The sequence below is a fragment of the Eucalyptus grandis genome, chromosome 9 (genome assembly GCF_016545825.1).
Source record: "Eucalyptus grandis isolate ANBG69807.140 chromosome 9, ASM1654582v1, whole genome shotgun sequence".
NCBI lineage: Eukaryota > Viridiplantae > Streptophyta > Magnoliopsida > Myrtales > Myrtaceae > Eucalyptus > Eucalyptus grandis.
In genome coordinates this window covers 36881519-36896124 of record NC_052620.1, presented here as the reverse complement: position 1 = coordinate 36896124, position 14606 = coordinate 36881519, and the positions used below count along the sequence as shown (strand labels likewise).

Here is a 14606-nt window from a genome sequence, read left to right as displayed (position 1 = left end):
TTTCCTGGCTCCTTCCTTCCTTCCCTCTCTCTCTCTCTCTCTCTCTCTCTCTCTCTCTCTCCCTCTGACATAAATATGCATCTTAAGATCGATATGTAAACTTCATTACAGGGATTAGCAGCTTATTTTATGCAAGATATTTTGAGAGGTATCCAACACGCATATCCTTCAAAGGCCTTCATTAGTGCATAATCTCTCCCTCCATTATAATTCTCGCAGTGATTCCTGCTTCTTTCTTAGCCTGTTATATATATGGAAAATGGTCCAACTCAGAAATTCATTTACTAGGTACGGCTATATAAATTCTCTATGCGAATGCATATGATCGTGCTCACTTGTCTCGCAAGCTAGAGATCCCAAACACGTGTATAGAGAAAGATCATGGACGGTTTGCTTCAGTGCCCTGCGAACTACGTGCCTTTGTCTCCCATAAGCTTCTTAGAGAGAGCAGCTTTCGTCTTCGGCAACAAGGTCTCCATCATCTACGGCGATACGAGGTACACATGGAGAGAAACCCACGAACGATGTTTGAAGCTCGCCTCCGCTCTGACGAGGTTGAAGATCTCGCGCGGCGATATCGTAAGTCTCTCTATCTTGTTTCCCTCGTCTTTAATAATATCCTTGTGTTTCATGCAAGTAAAAAGGGGTCCTCGCTCGCTTTCTTTCTTTCTTGCTTCCATTAGCTTTTAGTTTTCCCAAAGCTCACGGTCTCAAATGGAGGGAATAAGGTAGTTGATCAGGATCATGCCGTGAGAAGCTATAAGCCTAAGAAAAGTGGGAGGGACAAAGATCTATATTGAGATAGATTGTCCTTCACGGTACATTCTCATGAGCTATTATCGACAGTATCGAATACATATGCACTTTGTGCACATGAACCGTTGTCGGATCAGGCGAACATCGCACTGGATATGCATGCCCCAGAGATGCTATCTTCGGTCTCTTTTCCTTTCCTCGTCCCCTTCGATGGTATATCAAGAGAAGGAGAACCCATGGAACCGGTCAATCTGCCAAATTAGGTCAAGATGAAGGAGGTCAACCCCCAAGCTCCTCCGTTGTCTATGTTGCTTCATAGATGTCTGTATGCTGTGTGGGACAAACCATTAACATAAACAACTGGAATGATTGGAAATACAAATACAAAACTATATTCCATGGACCAAAAACTTTTAAAAAAATAAAAATTATAGCCTCGCATAGGAAGAATTTATAATACGTAACCTAGTTCATGTTAGTCCTAACTAAAATGATAGCGACTTGCCAAATTCAACATAAAGGTTTGTTAAAAAACACTTAAAAGAAAAAAGAAACAAAGTGAAAGGATTAGAAGAGGTTGGTAAAGTCAACTATTGTGTAAAAGGTCATGTTTTGCATTCAAAACAAAAGCATAATGTAATATATATATATATATATTGCTTTCCCGCCAAAATTGGAATATTATTCAAATTTTAGGAAATTATGATCAAATTACATGTGAAGTTATGTATCAATACTTAAGTGTTTGGAAGTTTCAGGAGTCTCAGATTCGAAAAATAGGTCAAAGTGCATGAGTCGCATGATTTAGGTTAAGCAAATGGTGAAAAGTATAAGTCAAGGCAAGTCCTAGATACATAAAATATTTTAATGAATGCATGCCTGCCCTCTCTTTTCCCTCACTCGCATCCTTCAGATTCTCTCTTCTTTTCTTTCTTAATTACCTCACAAGTCCATTCTTTTCATTTCCAATCACCCCTACCCAACATAGTATCAAAGAGCACCATAATCTCGAAATATAGGAACCCCTATTTATATGCTAATAAAAATAAAAATAAAAATAAAAACCTAAGACCCGTCGGTGGTTGGGTTGAAACTTGAGAATCCTCTCTTAATATGGAAATCTATAACATGTACAGAGCTAACAGCACAAGACCTCCCATGAAACTGAACTTTTTGAAGAGAAATACTAATATTATAGCTAATTTCTTTTATCTGAAAAGGATGAAATTCCTAAAATGATTATAAATTGCTCCACTGACTCAAATTATTGTAAAACCCTTTAGTTATTTTATATCAGTAAAAGTAAAATAAAATAAATTATTTCACTCTTTTATATTAATCCATTTTAACCAATATTTTCTCTACACACTATAATAATTGTTAAGTAAATCATTTGAGCACGTTGGCCCCTGCAACTCTCCGCGTTGGAATTCTAGCCTCGTCAACATTGACTATAAGGGAACAAACTCTCATTGTCCATTTGGAAATCCTTTCCCAAGAGGTGCCATCTCAATCTTCACCCACCCACGAAGGGGAGTCCTGCACGTCATGAATTTTGGGTCTACAGCTAACTCCTATCAAAACATTTTTGCTAAAACAATAAACGCATTAATCCCCCGCTTAAAAGGGTTTGCTTAATGGAAAACCATTTTTATCATTCACTTAATTTAAAAAAAAAAATTGGGTCAAAGAGGGTCCTACTCAATCTTTGAATGCAAATTAATATATTTACACATTTTCTTGAGATCATGTACTCCGACAATGCATTCACTTTGACTAGGTTGAACTAGCATGAAATACAAGTTAATGGTCCCTAAATTTTGGCATATAGTCATGTGCAACATATTATGTCGTCAATCATGGCATGTTTCCATCTCTAGAAAAATTTGAAGTAAACGAGGCATGTCAACCGGTGAAGATGGACCTTGCATGAACTTTTTTTGATTTGGTGGGGCACAATTCTCAAGTTAGAATTTACCCAAAAAAAAAAAAATTCTCAAGTTAGAAGAATTACACCCATCACGTTATGTATACTCCGCGTGATTGAATGAGTATAAAATGGAGCCAGATATCATTATGTCCCAATCAGTCTCTTTGACTCGAAGGAGTTAAAACTTAAAAGGAGCGTCAACCTTTCCATCCTTAATTCATAGGCAGTTTTAATATTATCTTTCTCTCGTGAGAGGAAAGGTTAAAGGGGAGTCTTGCAAATTACGTGGACCCGACACTCTAGTGCTAAGTTCTTCTTTTCATTGCAGTAAAATTACAAATGATTTGGTATGCATGATTGAACGGTGAGCTACAATCCTCTAAGTCAATGCTACCTATTGGTACACACCGATTCATTTGTTAAAATTTGTATAAGACCATCACCAATTGATCATGAACATTAAAGCTATTATATGAAAGCATGATGTATTATTTGACTATTGTAAAATTTCCCTCCATACTTAGGCTTGTATTTCACCTAAGACTAATGGTTGAAATAATAATAGGTAAAGAAAAAGTATAAAAATATTTGAACTCAAGACACCCTCTGGAGCCACAACTATGTAGAATCCAGTGCACAATAATCTACTCCAAAAACTTTGGAATATGGTGCCCATGTTAAAATATCTAAATAGCAAACTACAAACTCATCTATCAGCTTATGTTTTTAGAATAATTAGTTATAACCCCATAAAGTCTCAACGTAGTATCATAGTAGGAGGCCTTGATTCACATATTCCAAACTTTTATTAACCTCACCAATTACATATTTCAAAGCTTCACGCTTAAGTTAAAGTCCAACGTAGACGCGATGGGGAGGGTTAGAATAATTAAAAATTAAATAATGTTTTCATTTAATAGTTTAATTTTTAGAAAAATTGGTTATAGTCTCACAAAATTTCAACATATTATGTTTTATGTCTTAGAACTCTCCCTCACACAAAGGTTTGGTTCAATGATAAAGGCCTTAAGCATAGATCCCAACATGTGAGTCCCATGGGCAAAGGATTATCAAAATCTAAGGCTTATAAATAAGGGAACTTATAAACGAGTGAAAAGGCATAGTGCTGTTTTACTATAAAATCGCTCTCCTTAAATCGTCTAATGGACAATGAAAATTATCACATGTTGTATTTCGAATTGACAGATGATTTTGAATCAAGAAAGGAACACAAACTTGATGATTAGATTCTAGAACTTATGAAATAAATCCACTAATTATAGCAAATTATCTTCGAAGGATACAACCAAGCATTTCATTAACATAAACAACTGGAATGATTGGAAATAAATTACTGGGAAATGACTAGAAATAAGTAAAGTGCATTGACAAAAGTAAAATCTTGTTCTTCGGATGTTTGTGCATATCTTTTCCTCTTTGTTGTTCTCCTTTTTATAGTCCATGGGTAGCTGGCCTACTCTAGTAAGTGTTCTCGCTCGTTGAAATTTGATTTTGGTTCCCTTTTATGGTATAATTGTTCCCGCCTCAGAAGGTCGACTACAATAGCTAATTGACTCAGCTATACAAATTGATTGATTGCAACTATTAGTTAATACCCTTGATAATTGGTCCTGTATAAAAGTTTCACTGCAATAATTGTTTCCGGTATTTTTATCCTTACAGTCGATTTGATTTCGGCCAAGTTTTGTGAGTCGGTGTTAATGTTTCTCAATTCCATCAACATTGATTTGACCAACATCGGCTTGACTATTCCCACCTTGTCCACTTAATCCCATCATTGTTGGCGTTTAACCACTGAATGTATTTATAGTGAAAATCATATCGCAATGCTCGTCAACATACTGTTTACTCTTTCCTTAGTGACGGCCTACATAATCTATCAGTCGGTCTATATTCATAATCGACCTTGACCTTGTTTAGTTGACTACGGCCCGACTTAAAAGATTGCTCTTCGTCTCAATGTTTTAGCACTTTCTCATCAAAGCTATAAAGTCATAGGTGATGATGTATGGTTAATGGCATCATTCTTATGAAACTGACATCAAAGTTGACATTTTTAGGTTCCTTATAGTCACAGACTATATTTAATATTTTAACAGTTTTACATGTGTCTGAACTCCTTCTTTTAATGGACCCATTACACTAATTAATATAGATAAGCAACGCACTAAGGAGTTTCATTCTATATGGATGCAAAACACCATTGCATTTCCAAGACTCCATTCCCTTGCTTTTCCATCCAAAATGACACACAATCCAGGAGATGCATGATAAGACTTTCGGGGAGGTTTTTTCCTAATGATCACAACTATCGAATTTCTACTTTTTCTCTTTTCGTTTTATGTGATCATAAAGCAGAAATTATCAAGACAATAATCATGTCGAGTTAGATGTCGTGGTTTCAAAAGAAAGAAAGAAAAACTAGGTTTTCGGCTGGTGAAAGCTGATCCGGCTGCATGCCTAAGTGTATGACTTAAGAACACGCGCGTGCATGGCATCCACGCCGGCTGCATATTTTCTTCAATGTACTCTCGTCTTATCATTTAGACTTCCCTGCGTGGTACTTGAAATGATAACACTGATTGTACTTTCATTGTATTGTACTTTCCTTGGCTATATGATATGTTATGAAGACTAAGATATAAAAGGAGAAGATAAAAGATGCTAAAATTAGATATTCGAGAGAGAACTAGTTGGATACAAAGTCATAATCTATCCGGGATTCCTGACGTTATTGATAGTAAAGCATTTAAATGAAATCCATCCCATTGTATCACTAGTCTCGCCTAGGTTTTGGCTCTTTCCTCATTTACTAAATCAGTCTTTAATACTCTAACATTTCCAGGCAAAAAAAAAAAAAAAAATTAAAGAAAGGTGCAAATACTTATTATTTGGGAATATTATCTAATCAGTCCTGAACCTATTATATAGATGTCAATAAGCCATAAACTTTTCAAGTTTGCCAATTTAGTGATAAATTTTTATGCGAAATTTCAATGTAGTCTTCCCGGCTAATTTTTTTCGGGATAACTGACGTGACGGTCTAGTTATTACCGGTCGTTTTATATTCAAAGCATCTAGAATACTCACTTTGGTGGGGATGATGCATGAAGTCGTGGTGGGGCTACGTAATCAGATAAGGCATGAAATGGGACTTATCTGTTCCCCTTTTTATGGGTAAGGATTGCGGCATTTTCTTCATCTCGCACTCACTACTCTCAGAAGGGAAGCTTCAGCGAAGTTTGACAAAAACTCTAAAGAATTGAATGGATGCCTATCATCATCTTGTGGGTAGCGACAAATCTTGATGCTTTCCATGGTCATCAAGATCTGATTTGAGAGAAAGCTTGGTGGATGCTGTTCCATTACGTAAGTGTTCCTTCTAGAAAGAGGGTTCGACGGTAATGGCGTGTAGATTGTGATCCGTGTGGGGTTTGATCTAAAGTCAGAGGCCAAAGTTATTTTGGTGATCTGATCATGGCGATGACTCACGAGGAAGTCGTCTAGGGCCCATTAACTGGGGCTGTACGTTGATTTTCTAGATATTATCATTTATTCAGAAGTACTGTCACTTGATAATATCTGAGAAAATTTTGTAACATTTAGTTTGTGTTAAAATAAAGCGGAAAAGAGAATTGGAGAATTTTTTAACTTTTGTATATTTCTCTGTGTCTAATATTAATGATACATGAGCCTATTTATAGGCTGTTTTAGAAAACTATGTGAAGCAACAAAATATTACAATATCAAATACAATCAATTAGAATAAAATAAGGAAGATAATATCTCTAACAATATATCTAAAATTCCCTCTCAAACTCAAGGTGATATAGGAGAGGTTAGTTAGAGTTTAGAGAAATGATCTTGAAAACGTCCAGGTGGATGTGCCTTAATGAAAATATTAGCTATTTAATCAACTAATGAAGTGGGAACAAAATATGACCAAAAAAAAGAAAAAAGTGGGAACAAGACGAATAGTACCACAAAGCATGTGAGAGCTACGAAATGACAATCTATTCTAATATATTTGGTATGCTCATGGAAAACATTGTTATGCGCTGTTTAAATAGCACTCTGGTTATCGTAATAAGTGATTATTGCACCATCATGAGAGACTCTCATGTCTTCAAATAAGCTCCACAACCATAGTAATTCTGATGTTGTATTAGGAAGGGCACAATATTCTACTTCTATAACAAATCAAGCAACGGTAGTCTATTTCTTGCTTTGCCAGGAAATAAGGGAGTTTCCTAAGAAGAAGTAGTGGCCTGTAGTAAAGGGACGATCAAGAGTATCACCGGCCTAGTTGGCATCTGGCATTAGAATAAGTCATTAACTCTAAGGTTGAGTTAGTATAAAAGTGAAAACTGTGAAATAAGGTACCCTTGACGTAGCGAAGAATTCGAAGAACATCGGCAAAGCGAGTTGTTCATGATGCGGTCATGAATTGACTTACAATATGAATAGCATAAACGATGTCAGGACAAGTAACAGTGAGGTATACAAGACTACCAATCAGTTGTCGATAAAGCATAGGATTCGAAAGAGGAGTCTCGTCTTTGTGATCAAATTTGGCATTTGTCTCGATGGAAGTTATAACGATCTTGTTATCAGTAAATCCAACTTGAGAAAGGAGATTAGTGGCATATTTCCCTTGAGAAAGATAATAGCCAGAGGAATCTGAATCAACCTCCAAGCTTAAAAAATAACTGAGTCAGTCAAGATCTTTCATTTATGTATGAGGATTTCGTAATACTGTTATGATCATCACTAGTAATAACCATGTCATCAACATATAAGAGTATCATACAAATGAGATGTTCATTTGAACAAAAAGAGCATTGTCATAGGGATTAGATATAAATCCATGGTGTTCCATTGTGGAACTAATCTTGGAATACCATGCACAATGAGCTTACTTTAGTCCACATAATGCTCGGCATAGTCAACACACTTTATTAGAAGTGTGAGTGTATCTAGGAGACGGCTCTGTATGAATTTCCTCAGTGAGATCTCCATTAAAAAATGCATTTTTGACACCCATTTAGAACAGAGGCCATCGCTTAATAGAAGCAATGGGAAGGAGGCTATGAACAAAAGTACGGGTGAATATAGTTCCAAAGTAGAATGTAGAACCTGAAAACCAAACTGATAGGAACCTGTAGGTTCCAAGTTCCAAAGTATGCAAGATAGGCTCCAAGTTCCAAAAAATAAAGAACCTGCTTTGATGAATAGGTTATAGATTCTTAGTTGGAGGAACCTAGAACCTGGAATCTATATCCTGTAACCTAGAACCTAGAATAAGTTTTAATGTTTTTCTTGGTTTATGTCTTCGTGCGATCTTGCGATATTCCATATCATTCGATGATGAGTATATAATTTGGAAACACTAGTTTAAGCTTCCATTTTATGACTGATACTTTTACTCTATTTACGCTCATATTTTTCATATGCCTTTATGGTCAATAAATTATAGCAACGAGTGGTAGTCATTAATGGTTTTAATTCACTGCAATCATTCAATTAATAATATAGATTGATCTTGAGTAGACCCTAAAACCTACCTGGTTCCAAGAAACCTATAGGGTAGGTTCTAGGTTCTAGGATATGCAAGGTAGGTTTCAGGTACCAAAAATTGAGAAACCCATTTCAATGGGTAGGTTTAAAGTTCCATATGGAACCTATATAGAACCTAGAACCACTTATCCCTAAACAAAAGTAAGACATGTAGTTGGAGCAAACGTCTCACAACAATCAATGCCACACTCATAACTAAAGCCTTTTGCTACTAGCCTAGTTTTGTAGCATTCTACTGTACCTTCTGCCTTCATTTTGATCTTGTACACCAATTTGCAACATATAGCCAACTTTTCAAGAAGCAAACAACCAAATCCCAAGTATGAGAATTTTCTAATGCTTGCAATCATCTATCATTGCTTGCTTCCAAAAAGGATAAGTACTAGCTTCTTTATATGTGCAAGGCTCGTGAAAAGAAGCAATAGTAGAATAACAGTGAAAATCACGAAGCCCAACAAAAGTTTGAATTACACAAGTGGAATGACAAACAAGAGAAGAAGGAATGTTTAAGGTCGGAGAATCCGCGGATGGCTCAAACATATTAGGAGCAGTCGAAGTAGGATTACCAGAGACACCTGCATCAAGATTAGGAGAGGACAATTCCAAAGAGGAAGAAGTGTGTTATCTTTAGGCAATTAATCGGTAGAAGGATTAGCGAAAAAGCAAATAGTTTGGAAAGGATGCAAAGGGACGAAGAGACAATAATATCTCGTGTTCCCAAAGGGTAAAATTATGAGTTATCCAAAGTTGATTTGAGATAGGATCCCAACGTCTATACCTTTTATGCTCAATACTATATCCAAGGAAGCAACATAAATGAGCATGAGATTCTAACTTCGTGCATTCATTAGAAAGAAGATACACAAAACAAGCATTGCCAAAGACTCGAAGTAGATTGTAATTAGGAACACTGTCATATAAGTGCTTGTAAGGAGAAATATTATCTATAGTAGGTGATGGAATACGATTGATAGTATATATATATCAATATGATAGGCCTCTCCCCAAAATTGTTTTGGACAAGATGCTAAGATTAGAAGAGTGTGTATGATATCTAAGATGTGCCTATATTTACGCTTTACTCAACCATTTTGTTGGGAAGTTCTTGCAAGAATGATGAATGATAGCACCATTCCAAGAAAGAATTCTAAGGAACTCTTTGTCTCTATGTTACATGGCATTATCAGTACAAAAGAACTTTAATATCTCGGGAATATTTTGTCTTGATCATGGCAACAAAATCACTATAGATATGAGTGATTTCATATCAATTCTTCATAAGATAAAGTCATGTATAACGAAAATAATCATCCACAAAAATCACAAAAAAACGAGATCCTCCCATTATGGGAGTAGGAGATAATCCCTAAATATCAAGGTGAATTAGATTAAAGCAAGCTTAAGAGACAAATTCACTAATATTGAACAATAAAGCATGATATTTTCCAAACTTACAAGGCAAGCAATCAAAAGTTTTATTGTCAATAGAACCTAAATGACCACTTAAAATCAGAGGACCTAAACTAGAGAAAGAAGGATGTCCCAATCGAAAGGTCAAGTTTTAGATAATACTATGGTAGCGCAATGAGTGAAGGAGTTGGGAAGCTTTAATGAAATAAGATCAAACAAAAGTCCTACTTTGTGGCCTATCCCAATTGTCTATCCCATTCATCGATCCTGCACACGACAACTATTCAAAGAGAAATGAATGTCAAAACCAAGTTCGCATAGTTGTCCCACAAATATCAAGTTTAGTGAGAGTTTGGGAATCATAAATATATCAGGCAAGGACAATTTGGACGCCGCAACATGCCCTGTTTGACTTACTATTATCTAAGATTTACTAGCTGTATGAATAATAGGCACTTGAAGTATATGACTTTGAATTGAGTCAATTGGAATTAGAGGTCATGTGATTATAGCAGGTAGAATCAAAAAACCATGAATCAAGATTTCCTAGGGTGATTGACAAAGTGGAAGGGTTAGGTGCAGAGGAGCTAAAAGCACTAGATTTTAGAATGATAGAACGAACTGCAGATCGAAGATCATCTAATGATAGAGTAATAGATGTACTTTTAGAGGAATCCTCAATGGTAGCAGCAATGATGGACAGACATGCATGTGAACCTCTAAACCGAGATAGGCCGGTCCTTCCCGTAGGTTGCTTAGGTTGCAATTGATAACAATTGGATGCATGATGACCAGGTAGGGGACAATGCATACAACAAGGCTTGCACCATGAGGTGGAACCAGAAGTGGCAAGCACTACATCTTTGGAAGTGGAGACTGATAGAATAACACGTTGTGCCTATAAAGTAGTAGCAAGTTGAGTCTCCTCCATCAAGAATTTCGAGGCAACTGCCTCAAGATGAGGTAGAGGATGCCGATGTAAAAGTGAAGCCTGCATATATTCAAACTCATCATTAAGTGCCATTGGAAAATGCATAATACATACGATCGTGACATTCAACAAACTAACAAGCATCAGAAGTCGTCTCCCATTCAGGCTCAGATAAAGCTAGCTAATCTCATATAGCTTGTATGGAAGATAAAAAGTTGTTAATAGACTGAACTGTCTCCTGACACATGCGATGTAAATTCCCTAACAGTTGTTAGTCATGAGCAATGTCTGATGCAGAGTAACAACTGGCAAGAATATCCTAGGCTTCCTTTGTTATATTTAGGTGATCAAACAGAAGTCTGATAGATGGAATCAAAGTGTTTTGACACCATGTGAGTATCTGATGATTCTTGCAATCCCACTCCTCTAAACGATCAGCAAATTGATCATTGGTTCATCAAGAGCCTGCATAAGCTTACGAATATTTCCAGTGACATAACACCCAAGCCTACATTCTCTTGAACTTGATATTTCTTGAGCCCATAAAATATAGTTTGATCCATTCAAGATGGTCTGAATAAGAGATTTCTAATTTATCCATGATATGCAATATACCATTATAAGCTAGTAGATTTTATAAGGAATTCAAATAAAATTGGTACAAAGCCAAAAAATAGATTCGGAACATTGAAATACCTCATAAACCGATTTGAAAATGTCAAAAATCAGTCCAAAATGTTTCAGGCTGGTCTGGTCTACGGCAGTCAATGCAAGTGAACGATAATAATTTTAGGATGTCGTGACGGACAACTTGGCTAAGGCGTGGCGCCGACATGGAGGATGACGTCAGATGATGACATGGCAGACAACTCGGTTGAAAAGTGGCACTGACGTGGAAGATGACGTCACTTGTTCAACGGACGCAGCGAATTACGTGCGAGGCACACGGGCATGTGGATCTCATGCGCAAAGGACTCGGCAGCGTGAGCGCATGCAAAAGGGATCCAGCGACTTCGTTTACTGGGTTAGACTCGTCGGAGGATGAGGAAACTGTTCTGGTGGATTTTGTTTATACTGTCCAACTATTGCTTAAAAAAAAGCAATTAAGACGACAGGGTCGGCGGCCTGTGACGTGGCAACGCATGGTGGCGCGTGAGGCAGATTCCCGAGTCTTTTGACGAATTTTCAAAGTCTGACTCGTCTGAGGACAACGAACTGATGATGGGGTTTGCTTTTCGAAATGAGCAACGAGATTACCTAAACAACAATCAATGGCGGCGGTTCAATGATTTTATGCTCATGATTCGTTGTTATGTCAATGCAGGTTGCAGCTATGGCACCAAACGTCCCTGCACTATACGAGCTCCACTTCGCGGTTCCAATGGCAGGCGCGACTCTTTCCGCGCTCAACGTAAGCCTTGACGAGCATGCTTTGACGATCATTCTTCACCGATTACGACCCAAAATCATCTTCGTCGACTCCGAGCTCATACACCTCGTCTCCAAAGTCATCCACAACAAGAACGATACGCACCTCCTAGAAAACCACCACGATCACAAGCCACTCCTTGTCGCAATCCATGACTTCTCACTGGACCGTCAAGCCCACTATGATCTTGGGGTTCGAGAGTATGAACAAACCCTAGCTATGGGAGAGAGCGATTTCCAAGCCATTAGTCCGGCCGATGAGTGTGATCCCATCTCAGTCAACTTCACTTCGGGGTCGACAGGGATGCCCAAGGCAGTGGCATACAGCCACCGGGCAGCGTACTTGAACTCTCTAGGGCTGATCCTCCGATACAACATGGGGAAGTTGCCTGTGTTCCTATGGACGGTGGACATGTTCAGGTGCAATGGGTGGTGCTTCACGTGGGCAATGGCGGCACTCGGCGGTGTCAATGTGTGTATTAGGAACGTCTCAGCGAAGATAATCTTCGACTCCATTCAGCTCCACAAGGTCACTCATCTCTGTGGTAATGGTCCATTTTCGTTTACTTTGATGTTGAGAGTCCTGTTGCATCATGAGCATGACATATTTAACGGAATCGAAGGATAATATATCATTCACGTTAAAAAATAGATGAGTGGCGTTGAGATATGTCGATAATGTGTCATTACCGTAGTACGGTACAAATACAATCAAATAATTGGGAGGATGCCTATGCTTTTTAAAACGTGTCATATGAAAGTATGGATGATGTTAGGTTCATGAAAAATCGCCCATGAAAAAGTAGAGTTTTCTTCTTCTTTTTTCCCTTTCAACAGGTAAACCCACTATCCTAAATATGATTGCTGATTCCCCACGGGTCGACCAAAAGCCACTGCCTTCCGTGGTGGACGTAATCATCGCCGGCGCATTCCCGACGAATCCTGCTCTCGAGAGAGTCCAAGAGCTTGGGTTGAACATTGTCTACGGATACGGCATGACGGAAGCCCTAGGGCCCGCTCTCATCAGACCCTGGAGGTCATCGCAACACCACCACCATAACGACGACGACAACGACCACGACGATCATAACTTGAAATGTAGAGAAGGGCTCCACAACATCACACTGGAAGCTGCCGATGTCAAGGACGCGACCACCATGCAGAGTGTTCCAAGCGATGGGGAAACAATCGGAGAAGTCATGCTCCGAGGGAACACCCTCATGGCAGGCTACTTGGGCAACCAGGAGGCGACGCAGAAGGCCTTTTCTGGCGGGTGGTTCAGGACCGGGGATGTTGGGGTGCGGCATGTGGACGGTTGCATAGAGATAAAGGACCGAGCGAGGGACGCCATAGTCTTAGGGAAGGAGGTGATCAGCACATTGGACATAGAAGCCGTCTTGTCAAGCCACCCGAAAGTTGCGGAAGCTGCTGTTGTTGCTCAAAATGACATTGTTGCGGGGCAAGTCCCATGTGCATTTGTGAAGTTGAAGGAAGGGAAGTGTTCCAACGCCGAGGAGATAGTAAAGTTTTGCGCGGAGCAGCTGCAAAAGGCGACAATGGTTCCGAAGACGGTGTGGTTCGGGGACTTGCCGATGAATTCCACCGGGAAGGTACAGAAGTCTGTGTTGAGAGAGAGAGCTAATGCAATTGAGAAGCATCGTCCATAGTACGAGCACAGCTTCACGAGAACCAAAGCATGAGGAGAAGGGAAATGATTACGTAACAATATTTAATGCACTATGATAATAATAATTTATTTTGGACCACAAAAAATTAAATTAAAAATAATAATAAATTGTTGTGATACCTATTTTTCAAAATTTGTGACTCACAATAGATTGTTGTTCTCACAGTACCCCAAGGACTATTATGCTAGCAAAATCCATCAGAGGAATTACTTGCGAATAATTAGAATTCAACTACTTGTGTCTTTCTGTGTTATTTGTCCTGTAATTGCATATTTCGGATCATCATTGATTTCTCTAACTTTAATGTAAGCATATGTTTAAGTTTCTTTCTTTTTTTTAGTCAACCTTTCTAGCTAGATTTTAACCGTTAATTTGTAGTTACTGTATGAAAGTAGAGGATTCAGTCTTAGATATTGTTGACATGGCTGTCCTCCTATGCGAAAGATACGGTCTGTTATTGTGAAAATATGTGACAAGCGAATCAAATAGTAGGCAAAAAGTAGGAAATAAATTAGATATCGGATTTATATGGTTCGGTCCAAATGTCGATATCTATATTCACAAGTAAAGCAATATAGAATTTCACTATAAAAATAAGTGACACGACAAAGATTGCAATCATCCTAATACTCAAATAGTCTTTTGATATTTTCATTCCTCCAATTACGCTCAATAACCCGTTCAATATTTAGCCTTTCATAAGCCTTAATGAAATCTCACTCAAAGAATTATATAAATTGCACTCATAATAATTCAACTAGCTAAATCACTATAGAGTATAATTACTAGAAAATACATTTTCTTCAATCTCTTTTGTGTAGTCTCAGAGCTCTCTCCCGCTGTCTTCTCACTTCCTCTCCGTGAT

At 38.1% G+C, this 14606-nt stretch overlaps 1 protein-coding gene across 1 annotated transcript; it reads left to right on the top strand.

Annotated features, from left to right (window-relative positions):
- The first annotated feature begins 259 nt into the window (after positions 1-259).
- On the top strand, positions 260-13850 carry LOC104419592 (probable acyl-activating enzyme 1, peroxisomal). Its single transcript, XM_010031300.3, has 3 exons — positions 260-579; positions 11950-12598; positions 12891-13850. The coding sequence occupies exons 1-3, from the start codon at positions 382-384 to the stop codon at positions 13718-13720; spliced, it is 1677 nt and encodes a 558-aa protein (XP_010029602.1). The 5' UTR covers positions 260-381; the 3' UTR covers positions 13721-13850.
- Positions 13851-14606: the final 756 nt, after the last annotated feature.

Excerpts from the sequence above, each read along its gene's own strand:
- LOC104419592 (XM_010031300.3), top strand. The coding sequence starts at position 382 with ATGGACGGTTTGCTTCAGTGCCCTGCGAACTACGTGCCTTTGTCTCCC. Across the intron at positions 580-11,949 it reads AGATCTCGCGCGGCGATATC|GTTGCAGCTATGGCACCAAA; the intron begins GTAAGTCTCTCT and ends ATGTCAATGCAG. Across the intron at positions 12,599-12,890 it reads CAAGGTCACTCATCTCTGTG|GTAAACCCACTATCCTAAAT; the intron begins GTAATGGTCCAT and ends CCCTTTCAACAG.